We start from the raw sequence: 18,363 nt of genomic DNA on the forward strand, positions 1-18,363 counted from the left end.
CAGTCATACATATGGTGTCGCATTAAAATTAAAATTAAAGTTAAAGTTAAAAAAAACAAGAATTAAGAGGAAAGGAAAAACTACAGGCCTATCTAAGACCAAACTTTCTGTTTCTATAAATATGAGGACAGAAAAGCGTTGGTCAATCGAGCATCTCAACCCCGTTCTTTCTATCCAGTCACTCACATCTCGTAAAAGTTGGTGACTTGGATCCCTTGGTTGTCTTTTACTGTTGCTGCACTCACTAGCAAGCAAGCCATGATGGATATTGAATCGACAACGCAAGCAAAGGAATGTGGAGTTTGTGGTCGTTGGTTGGGTTACGTCAAGGCTTTGCCTGAGAAATCCAAATCCAAGATTATGAACTTCACAAGCAACATAAAGAAGACTGCACTGGCTGACCCCAGGAGAGTAATTCACTCGTTCAAAGTGGGAATAGCTCTGACGATAGTGTCGTTGTTATACTACATCAGGCCTCTTTACGATGGCTTTGGAGATGCTGGAATGTGGGCCGTCCTCACTGTGGTCGTCGTATTTGAATTCACAGTAGGTAATAAAGTTGCCAGCGTCATTGGTCTTCACTGTCAAATAAAAAAATTAGCTGACAAATTCAAGAATATAAATGCCTACGATTTTGTTCTTATTCAGGTGCCACTCTCAGCAAAGGTATGAACAGAGGATTTGCTACCCTATTGGCCGGTGCTTTAGGGGTCGGAGGTCAACACTTGGCTACTTCTTTGGGAGAAACAGGAAAACCTGTTGTCCTTGGGACCCTCGTCTTCATTCTGGGTACTTTTCTCTCTGCATGCATTTGATTTTGAGGCCAGAATGGAACATATATAATGATATTGTCATGTTATATGTTTGCAGCCGCAGGATCGACGTTTTCCAGATTCTTTCCTAGGATCAAGGCAAAATATGATTATGGGGTGCTGATATTTATATTGACATTCAGTATGGTCGCAGTGTCGGGCCAAAGGGTTGAGAATATTTTCGAGCTTGCATATCAAAGACTCTTAACAATTTTAGTTGGGGGAGCAACCTGCATGGTCATCTCCTTATTGGTCTGTCCAGTGTGGGCAGGCGAAGACCTTCACAATTTGATTGCTTCCAACTTAGAAAAGCTTGCCAAATTCCTACAGGGTAGGCTGACAATCTAAGACCTTTGTATTTAGCTTTCCTGTTCTTCATTTATTATTCAGTCTGATATTCGTAAGTCAAATGTAATATGTTTGCAGGATTCGAATGTGTATATTTTGAATGCTCAGAGAATAAAGAGAATCCCGATAACTCAATCCTTCAGGGATATAAAAGTGTTCTCAATTCCAAAGCAAGTGAAGAGTCATTGGTGAGCGCCAACGTCTTTCTCTTTTGAGAGAATATTTGCAATATTTTCACTTTCAAGTTGATGATTATTGATCTTCATCCGTACCATCCGCAGGCAAATTTCGCGTGGTGGGAACCAGGACATGGCCGTTTTCGCCTTCGCCATCCTTGGAAACACTATGTTAAGATTGGAGCACTTGCTCGAGAATGTGCTTACAAGATTGAAACTCTCAACCGTTACCTGAACCCTGAAATCCAGGTATATAAAATACATCATTTTCAATTTTATTACTCATTGTCTCATTGTATATTTTTCAATGAATTTAAAAAAAAAACATAACTTTAATTCTGTACTTTATTTAAGTTTTGTTATAAATACTTATATTTTTTTATTTTTTTAAATTTCTACAATCCAATTTTTCAGTATTTTAAATTCTTATAACACCATTTATAAAAGGATCTAAAAAATTAAAAAATAAAAATATAGGAGCTTAAAATATAAAAAAATAAATGCAGGTAATTATTGCAAAACTTTAAGAAAATGTAGGAATCTAGATTATGTTTTTTCTGAATTTTATATTAGAGCTTTTGAATTCGATTAACTACATTTCCCAATATGTCTTTGGCTTACTGCAGGTTTCTTTAGAGTTCAAAGGTAAAGTTCAAGAACCATGCACGAAGTTGAGCTCCGAAGCCAGCAAGGCATTGAAAGCATTGTCATTATCCATCAAAACAATGACAGACCCGTGCGATGCAAAATCTCATATAGAGAATTCTAAAACCGCGATCAAAGGCCTGGAAATTGCATTGGAAACCGCTTCGTTAGATGATGATCAGGAGCTCATAGCTATCGTACCAGTGGCCACGGTTGCATCAATACTGGTAGAAATCACGAAGTGCGTAGAGAAAATTCATGACTCCGCATCCGAGCTTTCTTATTTAGCCCATTTCAGGAGTGTAAATCCCAATGCCCCGGTCTCACCGGACAAGCCACACCTCCTTCATCGAGGAATCATAAAACCTGTTGGAGAAAGTGATGGCGCCGGCCAATTGGAAATTACCATAGAAGTGCCAAACACGGACTCATTAGAAATAAAAGCGCAGCACCAAACTAACTCAGCCACCTGTAAATAAATGTTGTTAATTTTGAGGGACACTGGATTTTCACTGGACCTTTTTTTGATCCGTAGTGACGCTGAGTGGAATAGTAGTCTCCAATTTCATATATATCCTTTGTATTCTGGGAACTGTTGAGTCTGCAATACTTCAAGGGAGAAGCTGTCTCGATTTCTTTCGTTGCTTGTATTGTATTCTTGCATATTCTCATCACTTTCAATATTTTCAGTACTTTTCTTAGTCATCAGCTTGCCGAACTAATTAGCAGCAGGGAAAATTACCTTGAAAACTAGCTGCCTCCTGCTCTCAGCCACAAACTTTGTGCGTTTTGTTTTGCCTATCTATGTATGGTTTCTACATATGAGATATAAAAAGGGGATTGATTATATATGTGTGTGCAGAGAGAGACAGAGCGAGGAAAAGGCTGCAACGTCCACAATAAAATAAAGATAAACACAACTACATAAGCTAGTTTGCGTTGAACTTGTTTTTGTTTAAAGAAAGACAAAAACCGGGGGGGGGGGGGGGGAAGAAATCTAACACGTGTATCTTTGTTAACTTCTCAAAAAGGGAAGAATAATTAATAAGATTAAAGGTGTGTTTTAAAAATGAAAGTGCGGAGACAAAGAAGTAGGCGACAACGTTCAAAGCCAAAAGCTGACATTTCTGCTGCCGCCAAATCACTTGGATCTGATAAAAGAATTGCTATGTTCATAGCCAATGATATAATATTGGTGAGGTAACAGGACAAAAGAATATAGACCAAGAGTCGTCAGGAGAATCTAGAAAGGACATGCTCAGCGCAAGTCTTAAAAGGCTTATAGATAGCTTGACCTTAGAATGGCTAATTAGTCCCCTGTCTTTTTTGGCAACATTTATCCCATAATGGAGATGGTGAATATGAAACAGACTCCTGGAGTGGTCAAACCAATCATAAATCATGAGTGAACTATGCAGCTCGTACCAAAGTTTCAGATTCATTACAGAATAACAAGAGCAGCAGCTGGTTAAGTGGATGCAACAGGCCTCTCAATTAAACATGATATGAGGGATGTGTGTGTGTGTATAAAAGGACAGTGCAATACCGGGATGCATGCATTTGGTAACAATAAGAGGTGAATATATAATATAAGCAGAGCAAGTATGGGCTAACTGAGATTAAACTGGAAGATTCCAGGGCTTTTCCAGTACGGTGAGAGCCTCGTCCTTGTGCCTAATGGCTTAGTCGGAGAGTTACCACAAACAGTCCGATATGGGAATCACATGCTCCAAGTCTGTAACTTCACATACACTACCAGCTTTCTGTATTAATGTATGGTTATTAGTTAATTATTAAGTCGCACGTGCACCGCACGCTTGAAAAAGGAAAAGCTGCGTCCGAATTGAAAGGACAGGCAATATGCCATGTGTGTGAATTTTGCTTCCGCAAACTTTCTTCATTTGATAACAAATGTCGCAACTTGGAGTAGAAAATGAGTTGAATCACATAATATCGCTTCATTACAAATTTCATCCGAGTAAAATGATTGAGACGTCATGTTCAGAGTCACGGATCCGTGCTTAGGTCCTTTAGTTGTAAATTTGATGGCCTCACCTTCACGTAACGTCACCTGGGTTGATTTGACTTTAATTTTATGCATGGTTGCAAAAATCAAAACTTGAAACAGACTTAATGATCTGTAATAAATACTATAGATCTAGATAGCTATAGGTTAATTTAACTTTTCTTTAAGGTTCCTTATTGTTCATGGTTTTCGTGGACTGCTATGAAAAGGAGGTTTCACTTTCAAGTATATCTTTCTATCACGCATTCCCTTCATTCCTTGAAGAAAAGGCGAGCAGAAGCATCGGATGGATTATACATAATATTATATTTCTTATTTAATGCCCTGCTGTACCTTCACATGTGTAAAACGATGGAAGTCTAAAATGTTGAACAAATTTAAGATACTGAGGCATTTAAAATAATTCTATGAACTTGATTATCAGTATTCGCCTCACCTACAAAATTTTATTTAAGCATCATAGCATAGGATGAGCTATATTGATGTTCTAATGCGAAAAAAGGGCATTACACAGTTAAATTTGGATTATAATATTACAACAATGATAAATGAATTTATTCTACTATGTGTGGTTAGCTACATTTTTAAACTATATGATATTGTATTAACATATTTTATATTATGTTGTTTAAAAATTAAATATCAAATTTTATCTTGACAATTTTTATTTTTTAGCATATTTTATATTTTATTTTTTAAACCGTATGATATCTTTATCAATTTTTAAACTATGTGTGATTACAAATTTTAAAATAAAAAATTATGCTTTATAGTTTTAACATATACCGAGTTACAAACTAACTGATTTTTTGTAAGAAAAATGAATTCATTAAAATTTTTCCCTCCCCCTCCATATCTCTTGAATTGGGGGGAAAATGTAGTTTAAATAAGTCTATGAATTCGATTATCAGTATGCGCCTCATCTACAAAATCTATTTAAGAATCACGGCATAGGAGGAGCTAAATTAAAGTTCTAATGCGCAAAAAAACGCATTACACAATTAAATTTGGACAACGGATGAATTCATTGAATCATTGTAAATAATAACATCGGTATTCTGTGCAAGTGTAACAACCCAATAAATAGTTAAAATTAGTTATTATAATGTAAAACAAAATATTTCGATCAATGTATGGATATATTTTGATAGTGAAAGTATGTTTATTAGTTATAACGAGCCAGAAGAAAATACTCAGATATTTTTTAAAAAAATTAACTAGAATTTACAATTAGATTTCTTAAGTTACTATATTTAAATATTATTAATGTTTTAAATACTTAAATTTAGAATGCTTTTTTTGATGAATCACATAATCTACGAATCAATTTTAAAACAACTATAAAAAAAAAAAAACTTGCCGAGGATCAGGAACGATGTAATACTTCCTCTGTAAAATACATGATATTGGTAAAATGGTAATTAATTCACAAATTTAAAAAATTGTTAGGAGAACCTTATTTTCTTAAAACAAATTTAAATCTTTTCAATTTTACTTTCATTAAATAACCTATATAAGTAATTTAATAATAATAATTAAAATTTTAATACATTATTTTTAAAAATAAATAAATAAAGCAAAAATATAAATAACTATAAAAATTGTTTAAAATTAGCGAAACTTTTAAAACATGCTTTACGAGGGAAGTAAATTGTTATTTAGAATCTATTTATAATTGGGCCGATAGCCCATTAACTTGAATGAGATCTCCGCCTTTCTGCTTTCCCCTTCCCCGTTCCACCGCCCCTCCGTTTACATTTACATTTACATTTCCTTCAACGCGAAGGTTTCTCGGTAAGGGGTGTAAGCGTCATTCGCTGCAACATTTTCTCCATTGCCCCTCACCTTGCCAGTTATATCTTCAATGAGAAACAGGAATTAAAAGTAAATCGTCTTCACGTTCGAAAGCTAGAGATGGGGCTTTTGTCCAACAGGTATCATTGCTGCCACTCATAAGTCGCTTCTTCTTCTTCATGTTTTAAGCTTTCTTTTTAAGCAGTGTTTGGAATCTCTTTTGCTCACCCAAACATGCTAAAATCTAGGTCGAATTTTCATTAACGAATATTGTTCCTTTTTCCTTCTTTAATAACAAAAACGATCGATGAACTACTATCGACGAACAGAGTCTCTAGAGAGAGCCTGAAACCCGGGGATCACATCTACTCTTGGAGGACTGCGTATATCTATGCTCATCACGGTTCTGTCAATCTCTCTTCTCTTTACTTTTTTACTTCATGGTTTTTTGTGGGTTTAATTTGTCTTCAGTTGATATGCCTGTTCTGTTTACGCCTTTCTGAGTTTATGATGTAAAGGAAGATACAATAGGATGTAAGAGTGTACGACATACGAGGAGAATAAATAAAATTCCTTCTCGTTCTTTACAATGATGACGCTTTGGACTTTTTGGACATCAATACCTGTTCAGGATGCCCCTATCGTTGCCTAGTTCTGATCTTGCACATGCTGAAATTGCGTTTTAGTAAGGGAATTCTGATTTCTGTCCTTGATCCGTCGTAATGACTTGTTGCCTGGCGGAGAAAGGAAGAAAAAAGAATGGAAATGTGAGAAGATAGGCAGAGAAAGCTATATTGCATTTCATTCACTGTATGCTTTTATGTAGGCTGCATTCTGATTCCGATATAGATAGCTCTGAATAGCAAGCTAACAACCGCCACAGTTAACTGAATTACTAACTCTATTAAGTCCTTACAACACTAAACGAAGGAACTGTTAATCTGGCTATTGAAATCATAATATTTTTAGTTGTATGTGATGCTTATTATGGTCTTTGTCCTGGAAATGGCTGGTTAGATTGGAAAGAATAAATGAATTGCATGATCAAGGATTTGTTGTTCGTGCTCTCAGCTTATTGTATACCTTTCTATATACCCCCGAGTCTTAGAAAGCAGAAACATTTTGCTTTTCTATACTGGATTTTCTACTGCTAACTACTTACTTGTCGGTGGAGAATTCCAGGTCCTACATTCAGGTCATGACATTGTCTGTTAACTTGTATTTTCAGGAACTCCTTTCATATAGGACATACAATTCTTCGGCCATTTGCCCTTTTCCATATGCTCTCCAGTTACATCTCCTTAACTCCTCTCTCCTTCTGCCCTCATTGGCTTTTAGGTCTTGGTACTTCTATTTTAAATTGGGATAAAAAGCACACCTATTTCCTAAGAGGTTGCTAAATTGCATGCATTTCCTCCTCTATTGACTATTTTGAAACATTATTCTTATTCCCCTTATCATCAAAAGATGCATCTCTTTAACCTACTCTACATGCAAAATAATTAGTTAAAGTTATAATTATTTTGACACTAATATCTTTATTTTATTTTCATCATATGACCAATATTAAATATGCATTTGACCAGTATATAATATTTTTTAGAATTTAAAATAAATTAAATTTACAGTTTCAACCTAAAATGATTAATGTTGAAATGAAGGTTTAACAAAGACATTTTCTAATAGAAGATATTTTACTGAAAAGAAATCAATGTTATCTTTAAAGGTAGTATAATCATCTGTTGGTTCTTAAGAAAGGTTTGTGTATGTTTTCATAATGGAAAAGAGCAGTGTGCTTTGAGCACCTCTTAGTGAGCGGAGAGAAATTTATCCGTTATATTATTTGTTCCTTTGGTTATTGACGATGAATTCAATCGTATGGTGTCGATTCATGCTTCATTTGTTGGTCATGATTCGAATCATGACAGAATTTTTCTTAGGCAGGCATTTATATTGGTGATGGCAAAGTCATTCACTTTACTAGACGTGGACAAGAAGTAGGAACTGGTACGGTGCTGGATCTTCTTCTCATCAGTTCTGGACCAGCCAGATCTCGCGAGCAATGCCAAACTTGTACACAACCTCGAGAGGTGCACGGGGTTATCTGCTCATGCCTCAATTGCTTCTTAGCGGGTGGTGTTTTGTATCGCTTTGAGTATGCCGTCAGCCGTTCTCTGTTTCTTGCAAAAGCCCGTGGTGGAACATGCACCCTTGCAGTCTCTGACCCATGTGAAATTGTCGTACATCGAGCAAAGTATCTGCATGAAAATGGCTTTGGTTGCTACAATGTTTTCAAGAACAACTGTGAAGATTTTGCAATCTACTGCAAAACCGGGCTTCTTGTTGTTGATCAAGGAAGAATTGGGCAAAGCGGGCAGGCAGTTTCCATTATAGGCGGACCTCTAGCTGCAGTACTATCCACTCCTCTTCGTCTTGTTACAACCAACGTTTATGGAATGGCAGCAACAGCAGTGGGAGTATACTGTGCAAGCAGATATGCAGCTGACATTGGGATGAGGAAGGACGTGGTGAAGGTAGAAGTGGAGGACTTGACGAGGAGGTTGGCTACTGGCATGCTGCAGGTGGCCTCAACCCAAATTTCTGTGAACCTTGCCCGTGAGCCGTCTCAGCTTGTTACTCGATGATTCGCGTTGTCCTTCGTTTCAAATGTTAGACTTCATCAAGTGAACATTATTGGCGCGCGTTTTATTCGTCGCAATGTGTAAGCGATCATACCTTTTTTTTTTTTTGGGCCAAAAGATAAGCGATCATACCTTTGATTGGGGAGATTTGACATGTAAGATATGTAATGTGTGGTGGCATGAATAATTTAATGCTGTTTTATCGATCTCCTGCCCCGTTCAACTTTACTATTAATAATAAATAATGAATGGTGGTATAATGATGGTTGTAAACTCGTAGTTCGCAGACTCCAGGAAGCGCATATTATCGGACTCCAAGTCCAATGTTCAATGTTGTCAATGGAGGTCACTCGAATTATGATAATCCATCTCTTATCTCCATGTCAGTGCTATCAGTGTAAAACGAGTTTCTTAAATTGATTATTCCATTTCACAATACTTACCGTTTTCAGAGGGGCAAAACGGCTGAGCCTAGTAACCCATCTCATTAAAGCCCTAAAATAATTAGGACCAGGCTACTAAATTAAAAAGTATTAATAAATTTTGAGTTTAAAAGAGCTGATCTTAATGGGTCTAAAAATAAAAAGGCCAGTCTTTTAAATCCAAAGATTAGTTCTTTTAGACTTGACCATTTTTTAAAAAAATGTAAGTAAAAATTAAAAAACATTAAATTTTTATCATAGTTCAAGTCTTTTATTAATAACAATTATATTTGATGATGCATTCTATGTATATTTTAAATACTTCATCAATTACATTTGTTTTTTTCCTAATCCAATTCTATTTTGTTTGTATTTAAGTGATATTTCTTTAATCCTTTACAAATTATGATATAAGATTATCAAAATAATTATATGAGTATGTATGATATTTTTATAGACAAGTCTAAATTGGAGAATTATTTGGATAAACTAGCATAATTTGAAAGAATTAAATATTATATGAGTATGTATGATATTTTTATAGACAAGTCTAAATTGGAGAATTATTTGGATAAACTAGCATAATTTGAAAGAATTAAATATTGAATAGATGAAAGAACAATCAACATTGATTTTCATTTCTTTCACGAATGACTGCTCTTATTATTTCAATTGCTACTATAGTTAATAAATTAATTTTTAGTATTGATTTACATATTTTCACAAAATATTGATGTTCTCTTTTTTCAAATAATATTAAGCCTATTATTTATACTCACAATTGATCACATAATTTTGATAATGGTGTTATGATATTAAACTTAAATGTTTAAGCTTTGTAAATTTATTGTGAATTTATTTAAATTTATTTTTGAATTTAATTTTATGTATAATATCTTTCATTGAAATTATAAGTATATTTATTAAATTTTTAAATTAAAAAAATATTAGGCTGGCCAGCCCTACAACCTTAAAGGCCAAGGCTGAGCTTCAAAATCAAGCTCTAAAATAATTTTAAACTTTTTATGCCCAACCTTTTTACCAAAATTACTAGCTCCAATCATTTTAAAAGATTTTATTTTAAAGTGGCAATCAGTTTAAAATTTAATTTAACTACCAATTTTATGATTTCACCGTCGTTATTTTCAAGTTTCGCTGACAAAGAAAATGTACACGAAAATTAGAGAATTAATACAAAAATATTTTCATTGGAGCTCCCTATCAAATATTGCATATTTTCCAAGACAAATGTTCAGCTCAATTACTCAATCGCACTATCATGTGATGATTGAACCGACCAATTGCGCAACAGAACTAGTTAGGCGGGACAAAATTTTAGATATCAGCAACGATGGTGCACCTGCCGTGCGTATTCAATCTAAAAGAAACGAACTATCACCATTGCGGTCGCATCAACACATTAGGGCAACCTAATATATCGATCCTTGCTACAACCTTACACAACCAGAACTGCATTTATGCAACCATCATTTTTCGGGTTATTTGTCACCTGGGCATATTTACCTGTATTTACACTTTACAGCACCAAGTCAGTGTTAACATAAAATTCAGCCAATGTTTATCATGTTGACAGAACTGGCATATAGATGGCAGAGACGATCTTACCCCATAACACCTTCCCTGAGGGTGTGACAAGACGAAGTTCACTGACATTCACCTGAAATACACATTAAGCAGAGAAGTATTAACACTAACGATTAACAAATAACTACAATGTGCTCTGAACCTGCAATACTAATATAAGTGAAAAAAAAAAAAAAAAATCAGATCAGCAAACATAAATGGATTAGTTGGCATCCAGTTTAGAGTAAGGAGTCTTATTTCTCCACAACTAGGTCCATTTCAATAAGAAAACTGTCAAGTGAAAGACTGAGAAATATGAATACCTCAATGATAGTTCCCTTAGTAACGACGCCAAGAGAAGTATAAATAGGACCATTAGGATTTTTCTCGATTCCAATTATTTCTAGATTGAAGGTGCATTTCAATTCTGGATGAGTAACATGTGCTTTAGTGAACCGCAACCCAGTAGGACGTATAAACCTCTCATATTTTGGAGGTTTTCTGGTAAAACCGGGCCCAACAAATGTAGCTTTCGTGACCATTCTCTTCCATTGCTTGGCTGCAAAATAAATTAATCATGTGTTTCTGGCGGTGACTGGATTATGATGCATTCTTTATGCTATGCCATGAAGCCAGCCATTAACTAGAATGCTAAAACAGGAACTAAGAAACTGTACAACAAAAAGACCCTCAGATTCGTTTAGAGATAAAAAGAACATCCTTAGATCCCATAAGAAAAATGGTAAAACTCTTCAACTAGAATTTTTACTGATCCGTAGCCCAATAACAGAAATTCTGGCACTCCAACACAATTCAAGCAGAAAAAATAATATATGGCTAACAACAAACAAAATTTGCAGTAAAATACTTGAAAAAAACAGTACACTATACTTCGAAATACATTTTCCCACTAGCTGACAAAAGATAGTACAAAACTAAACTTTTAAATACATTTGCCAACTAGTAGCCAGCTACAAACAAACCATAAGAGCCAATGATGGCATATAATACTTACTCTTTCTTTCACCAGACCTGACCACTTTAAACATTTCATCCTCAGCCACTGGACGTACCTGAAGTGATGAGGAGGCATCCACAGATGTAATTAGTTATAACTCAGAAAAAAGATCACATTTTATGTAATTGGAACATTGAAATCTCACCTTAGGAAGAGGAACATCCCATTTCCCAGCCTTCTCCTTCCTTTTTGTTTGATGGTGTTACTGAGAACCTACTAGAGCAAAATGTCAGATTAGACTAATAAGTACGCCGAATATAATGAAAATAATATAGCATGCAAGTCATACTTTTCCTCTTGTTGTATTCTCACGATCCAGAAGATATGCTGGAACAGCTCCATCGTGAACATCATCATCTACCTTGCGCCTAGACGTTGACTCTTCATGCATGGCCAAACTGTTTATAAACCATTGGTAAATTATGTAATGTTTCGCATATTTGTCAATCTTGGACGGTAAGCGTTTGCGTGGGTCTGTCTGCGGAGCAGAGAAAAATTAATGTACTCAGCGTGCCAACACTAATGGGTGAGTCTCGGATTACTATAACTTCGAAAGTAAGTAGGTTGATAGATTCAACCACAATTTGTTTGGGTACCCATACAAAGCCATAAGAAATCTTAAAATCCACCTTAAGGCTAAGGCTGCTTTTGTTGCAAACATAAAAGGGAAAGAATAAACGTTAGCTATGTCATGCTATTGAATTTTTCAGCCACAGCTAGCCCTAAAGAAACGCGCCCTTAAAAAGGGAAAAAAAGAAGTTACATAATGATGAATTTCTAAACCTGTCTAATTCTGTGGTGTTTTATTAAAATTTTAAGAATTTGCTATCATATCGAGTCTTCACTCATGAAATGATTCTAAATACAACTAAACTAAAGCCACGTTTGTTTGATCCTTATGCCAGTAACAAACTCAGTAATACATCAACCATGCAAGTCCAATCAGTAAGCTACTTTTAACCTATAACAGGGTTTATCTTTTGCTTTTAAATCCTCCCACAAAAAAATGAAGTCAGCCCATGAAAAATAAAGGGAAAAATAAATTATTGAAAAGGACAGGATTAAGATTGAATGAGAAAAAGAAAGTAAAAAGCAAAACTCACGTCTTCTTCATCTGCGCCTTTTCGGCATAATTTTTCTTGGCAATCATTTTACCCTTGATACCGAGAGCCTGTTCCACTCGAATGAACAAAATAATAAGAATCATGAAAACATAACTATCATTAATTAAGATGAAAGAACCCAAAACAAGTGCAAGACTTACCTTCTGGGCGATGCCAGAGTGCTTATGAACCTCACGAGCCTCTTTCTTACGCTTGCGATCAAAGTGGTCAAGGCGATAGCCATGACGTTTTCTGTGAAGTTCTATGTAATCCCCTTGTGGCTACATTTAAAGAAGAGAATGAAACAAGTAAGAAAGAACATAACATAGAATCAGCAAAAGGATGCAATATTCAAGTTGTAAAGTAGCCGAGACTGCAAATTGAATTTGGGGAGCGAACCATGGTGACAATACAGGAATATTCAGATCAGAGACGTTAACCAGATGAAAGAAAGCTGTAACGGACTGATGTGTAACTCATAAAACCCTCTCTAGCCGGGCTGTCTAGTGGTGAGGCGGTGACCCGCGAAATGGGTTTCATTAGGCTCTGTTTGTCTTTCGTTGGGATGCGTGTTGCCATTTAAAAAACGATTGGACTACGACGTTAAAGCCCAGGGCCCAATAACCGGTTTTGGAGTTCGGGTGAGAAACGGATTCCTTTCCGAACCCAGCAGTGCAAAAAAAGAGGTGAAATGACACTTTATCCCATTTAAAAGTCATAATGACTCTTCGGTATATTGTAATTTCAACTATTGCTTTTACACGATTTATGTAGCTTAATTTTGAAAATTGGAAAAAAAAATCCCACTCATAAAAAAATTTAGTTGTCAAAATGAAAAACTCAATAAAGAAATTATTTTAAGCAATATACTATTATAATTATTTTAATTAAAATTAAATTTAAAAGAAATTTAATATTGTGACTTATACAACAACAGGCCTTACTGTTGTGACTTATAAAATAAATTATATTATTTATGAAATCATATAAAAAAAATAGAAAATAAATTTGTATATTTGTATAATTTTTTTAATTTTAAATTAGATCTTTATAGTTTATTTGTTTTAATCAAGATTTCATGATTTGATTCTTTAAATATGCTAATCCATGGAGATTAGAATCATTAATGAATTATTAACATTTTCAAAAAAAATCTCTTAAAGTTTATATAAATTTTAATTTAATACATTTATTCAAAAAAAAAAACAAAGTAATATAATGTTTTTATTTTTATCATTTTCTGTAAAAATTGTGTATGTTTAAAAAATATTAAGAAAACATAATTTAATTATATAAATTTTGAGTTATAAAAATTATGTAATTAATTTTACAATTATATAATTTTTTAATGAAAATTTAAAAGTTCTTAATTTTCTGTTTTAAAAGAAAAAATAAGGATTTTTATTTCTAGGGATTAATCAACAAATTTGACGAATTAAACTATAAAAACTAGATTAAAAAATAAACTATAATAATTTGATTTAAAATAAAAAATATAATGATGCATATTATTTTTTTAAAAAAATATGTATAGATCTCATAGAGTAGACTTATTTATAATAAGTCTTACAAAATTTAAAAACTATAATAAAATCTTTTGAGACTTAAATGTGATTTGAAATTAAGGCACAGGGATAATAATGACCTTATTAAAAATATATTATATCAATTAAATAATTTATAACTATTTCATTAATAATTTATAACTATCACTTCAATTTTTTTCAATTGTAATTTAATTTTTTTACAGTAAATATTTAAATATTTTAACTATTAAATATGTAAAATTATAATTATAAAAAGTTAAAGTAATAATTATAAATTAGTGATGTAGTAGTTGTAACCAATTAATGTCAACCTTTTTAATAATGCATAATTAATTTAATTATTAGATATATAAAATTATAATTGTTAAAAGTTAAAATAATAATTATAAATTACTGATAAAATAATTATAAATTATTTAATTGATATAATATATTTTTAATAAGAACACTGTTATATTTTGACCTCAATTTTAAAATATATTTAAGTTTTAAAAAATTTAACTGTAATTTTTAAATTTTATAAAATTTATTTATAAATAAATCTGCACGGACTTATGCGTGACTTTCCCTTAATTTTTCTTCAAAAACAAAAAGACAAAAGTCAATTAAAATAAAAGTTTCTCTTCCACGCTTCCCCTCCAACCTATAATTCCTGGAGATATGCAGGGCGGCCACTCCCTCTCTTCATCACTCACAGTCGCAGACAGTATTAGGTTCCTCTTCGGCTTCTTCTCTCTGGATTTCAGGTCAAAGTCGTATTTTTCAACCGAAGAGCAATTTGAAGAAGAAAGGGCGAGGCTTGGTATTTCAGTGAAGAATCCTCTTCCTCTTCGTTTGTCATTCAACTTCACTATTCCTCGCCTCTTTGACGGTTCCACCATGCATTCTCTTAGTTCCTGTTGGTGCCATCAAACAAAAATGAAATGAAATAAATTTAAAAAATAAAAAATTAATTAATTAAAGAAGATAAATAAACATATTTATAACAGAAAAATAATTTAATTCATGAGTTAAAAATAATGATTCATGAGATTTTTAAAAAGTATGATGATTTTTATATTCATATTATATATTAGTGAGTTTATTATACTTATAATAAAAAAAATAATTTAATTTATTTTAATTTTATTTTTTTAATTTATTTTATTTCATTCATTGTTAAAATCAGACAGACCTTATTTTTTCTGTTCAAGTAAATAACTCCCATTATTTTTCCACTTTGGGACAAATCAAAAAAGGCCATCAGTGACGGCCAGCGGGAAAGAAAAAAAAAAAAAATAAAATAAAATGATAAATCTCACTTTCCCGGCTAATTTTGGGCGCCAAATTAAAGGATTTCAATAATTTATCAAAAATCAGTGAGGATTGTTGGCTGTTCGAACCTAGCGTCGGTGCCTCTATGCAGTCCAAAATCAGCGCCTTCTTCAAATCTCCCGCTCATGTGCCAAAATCCAGTGACCCAGCTCTGGTTGTCGACGGCGACGATGACGAACTAGCAATCTGGAGAAGAAAGAGCATCGTATCTTCAATATCTACGAGCGAAAACGTTCCGATCCAAAAATGTAAGCCTTGATGGACTCCTTCGTTTCCATTTCTATATTTGAAAACTGGTTTGCCCTTTTTAGTTTTTCAGAATATGTCTAGTTAATAGGAATTTTGAGAAACTACAATGAAGTTCGGCTATTTAATTTGAAGAAATGTATATGTTCCTTACTTTCTTAGACACCAGACTGGACAATCTTTGCTTGAAGGCATTGTACTTTTCTTAGGAGATTAGTTTTTTCCCTTTCTGATGTCTGTGTATATATCTATATATATTTGGTCAACAAAGAAGCCAAGGCAATACAGCGGGAATTCACCAAACGAAGAAATCACGCCTATTAAGTCGTGTTCAAAACAAGAATTCATTACAACAGGAAGGACGATTATCAAGAATAAGAAGAGGAGCTATGCTCAGTTCCATCTAGATTGTGGTCAATCTGATTTCCTGTTACACAATTGTTCCACTTGCGGTGTCAAATTTGCTCCAGGTGATGCAGAGGATGAGAAGGCACACAAAGAATTTCATAAAACATATACTCGAGGGCTTCCATTTAAAGTAAGTTCACTAAAAAAAATTCTTCTTGAACAAGGGTTACATGCTTGGCTGGACATCATTTTGATGGTTATCTTTATTATGCAGGGATGGACAAACGAAAGGGTTGTCCATATGCCTAATGGCAAAGGGGGTCGAATCATTTTGGTCTTGCAGGGTGACCCTCTAGCTCAGAAAAATAAGGTCTGGCCCTTATACTTTCCGAAACCCCACTACTTTTTCTTCATGTTTTCAAGTCTGGCCCTTATACTATATTAACGTTTTATTGAGAAGTTGTCATCACTGACAGGTCGAAGAGGTTGTGAAAATGATGGAAATTGACCTTGGAACGGGATGGATAATTCATCAACACTGCAAGGTGGATATGCCGTCCCTTTGTTTGGCTATTTTGTTTTGCTTAACAGCTCATTTGTAATTAGATGAAACTGGTTTACTAAAGCACCTCCACATATGTTTTTTTGGTTCTATTCCTTAGATTAATTCATTGTTCTTATATTTGCAGGTTTATCTGTTCATTTCCCTACAGAGGATTGTTGGGTGCCTTGTTGCTGAACCAATCAAAGAAGCATTTAAAGTTATCTCTTGCTCAGTTGCTGGAAGTTCTGATGGCAGCAGAAAGAAGGAAACAAATTCATGTTCAACCACTCTCCAATTTGGGGATATAATTTTTCGAAGAGAAGTTAAAAAAAGAGCCTCTTCGGGAAATGAATTTGCAGAATTGGACACAACACATGGTGGGGCAACATTCTGTGAAGACAAGGCAATCACTGCAGTTTGTGGCATTAGAGCCATATGGGTGACTTCCTCCAACAGAAGAAAACGCATTGCCACCCATTTGCTAGATGCTGTGAGGTAAATTAAACAATTTGATGATTATAGATTCTAGCCTTTGTTTAGTCGCCTTATAAAAATGTCTAGTCCAATGTGTAGTTGAACTGTAGTATCTAGAAAGGTCTTCATATGAGAAACTAAAATTATTTGTCAGTGGCGTATCATATCATAATCTTTCTTTTTCTTTTTGTTTTTTTTTTGGGCGTCCAACTCAGCATATCTTCATAATGGTGCATTGTATTGAACTTAAAGAGCTATGCCCGACTGACACTCTTGCGCTGCCAGAAGAAGCGGATGTAGAAAATTGTATAACCGGAGCTTTATATTGAGTTGAAGTTGAACAATTGTATTCTTCAGTTAATGGTCAACTTATTCGTATCTAACTCTCCTGTGTTGTTAAATTTGTTGCAGGAAAAGTTTCTGCATGGGTTTCGTGCTTGACCATTCTCAGTTAGCATTCTCTCAGCCAACATCAGCTGGAATGGCATTAGCATCAAGTTACACTGGCACTGGATCATTCTTGGTGTATAGAGACAACAAAACAGAGTCATAGAAATTGAATCCGCTAAGCCATGTTTTGATTACTTTTATAGAATTATGGATGTTGTAGTTATTGCATAATGTTAATTATGGTGTTGATTTACGTACAAAACCTTGAATGCTTTCATTAAGAATGTTAAGGTTATATATGAGCATATTCTCTACTATGAAATATGAGAAGTTCATGTAGCAAGAGTAGGAATTTATATAGCACTGTTCGGGGAGGGATTTTTTATTGTTTGATTAGATTAACAAAGAAGAATTATCTACTTCATCAGACTAGTTCCGGATTCGGGCAAGTTAATTAGCACACGTTTTAGCTTCTTGATTCATATGTTCAAGAATTACACTGGAGTCATTTACAAGCATATCTCGGATACTATCAGCAAATTCTTCAAAAGCAGCCGACTCTGCGATCTCTTTTAATCACATTTACTTATCCTTATGACTCTTTTGCCGCTTCGAACCCCAAGTTTACATTGAAGTTGTAGTTAGCATTCCATGTCCAAATTAGAGTTGCATGCCAATTTTTTTTTTTTTTTTTGGTGACAGTTGCATACCAATTCGTACATGCGTGCGCATGCACATTTTAATTGTGATTTTGTAAGTCCTCTGCTTCAATTTTAACTTCTTGTACCAGATTTTATTTTGTTTTTTTTTACCAACAATGCCAGAGTTGATTAACTCAAGTTTGGGTTTGTGATGGCAAATAATTTAATGGGAGAATGACAAATAGGTTTTAAGAGAATTAATTAATTCAAATTAAGTTTCAAAGTATCA

At 33.9% G+C, this 18,363-nt stretch overlaps 3 protein-coding genes and 1 pseudogene across 5 annotated transcripts; 3 read left to right on the forward strand and 1 right to left on the reverse strand.

Moving 5' to 3' along the window:
* Positions 1-261: 261 nt before the first annotated feature.
* LOC129304644 (aluminum-activated malate transporter 8-like) lies at positions 262-2,686 on the forward strand. The gene is made up of 6 exons (XM_054944366.1): positions 262-550; positions 649-789; positions 871-1,143; positions 1,239-1,348; positions 1,442-1,585; positions 1,963-2,686. The coding sequence occupies exons 1-6, from the start codon at positions 262-264 to the stop codon at positions 2,458-2,460; spliced, it is 1,455 nt and encodes a 484-aa protein (XP_054800341.1). The 3' UTR covers positions 2,461-2,686.
* A 3,059-nt stretch (positions 2,687-5,745) lies between these two features.
* Positions 5,746-8,703, forward strand: LOC129304552 (protein LEAD-SENSITIVE 1). 3 transcript variants are annotated; one of them, XM_054944238.1, is made up of 4 exons: positions 5,746-5,941; positions 6,131-6,204; positions 7,030-7,091; positions 7,746-8,703. In XM_054944238.1, the coding sequence occupies exons 3-4, from the start codon at positions 7,082-7,084 to the stop codon at positions 8,444-8,446; spliced, it is 711 nt and encodes a 236-aa protein (XP_054800213.1). In that variant the 5' UTR covers positions 5,746-5,941; positions 6,131-6,204; positions 7,030-7,081; the 3' UTR covers positions 8,447-8,703. The 3 variants fall into 3 exon arrangements, with proteins under 3 accessions (XP_054800213.1, XP_054800211.1, XP_054800212.1); XM_054944236.1 differs by lacking the exon at positions 7,030-7,091 and having other exon boundaries at positions 5,747-5,941; XM_054944237.1 differs by lacking the exons at positions 5,746-5,941; positions 6,131-6,204 and adding an exon at positions 6,228-6,568.
* Positions 8,704-10,067: 1,364 nt separating this feature from the next.
* On the reverse strand, positions 10,068-13,108 carry LOC129306746 (uncharacterized; annotated as a pseudogene).
* Positions 13,109-15,516: 2,408 nt separating this feature from the next.
* LOC129307468 (protein CHROMOSOME TRANSMISSION FIDELITY 7-like) lies at positions 15,517-17,915 on the forward strand. Its single transcript, XM_054948444.1, is given in 7 exon segments — positions 15,517-15,619; positions 15,622-15,679; positions 16,038-16,215; positions 16,300-16,395; positions 16,502-16,570; positions 16,715-17,064; positions 17,455-17,915. Coding segments are annotated over 7 exon segments (996 nt in total). The 3' UTR covers positions 17,597-17,915.
* The last annotated feature ends 448 nt before the right edge of the window (positions 17,916-18,363 follow it).

Source organism: Prosopis cineraria, unplaced genomic scaffold (assembly GCF_029017545.1).
Source record: "Prosopis cineraria cultivar Desert tree isolate PC_DT_omini unplaced genomic scaffold, ASM2901754v1 PC3, whole genome shotgun sequence".
Lineage (NCBI taxonomy): Eukaryota > Viridiplantae > Streptophyta > Magnoliopsida > Fabales > Fabaceae > Prosopis > Prosopis cineraria.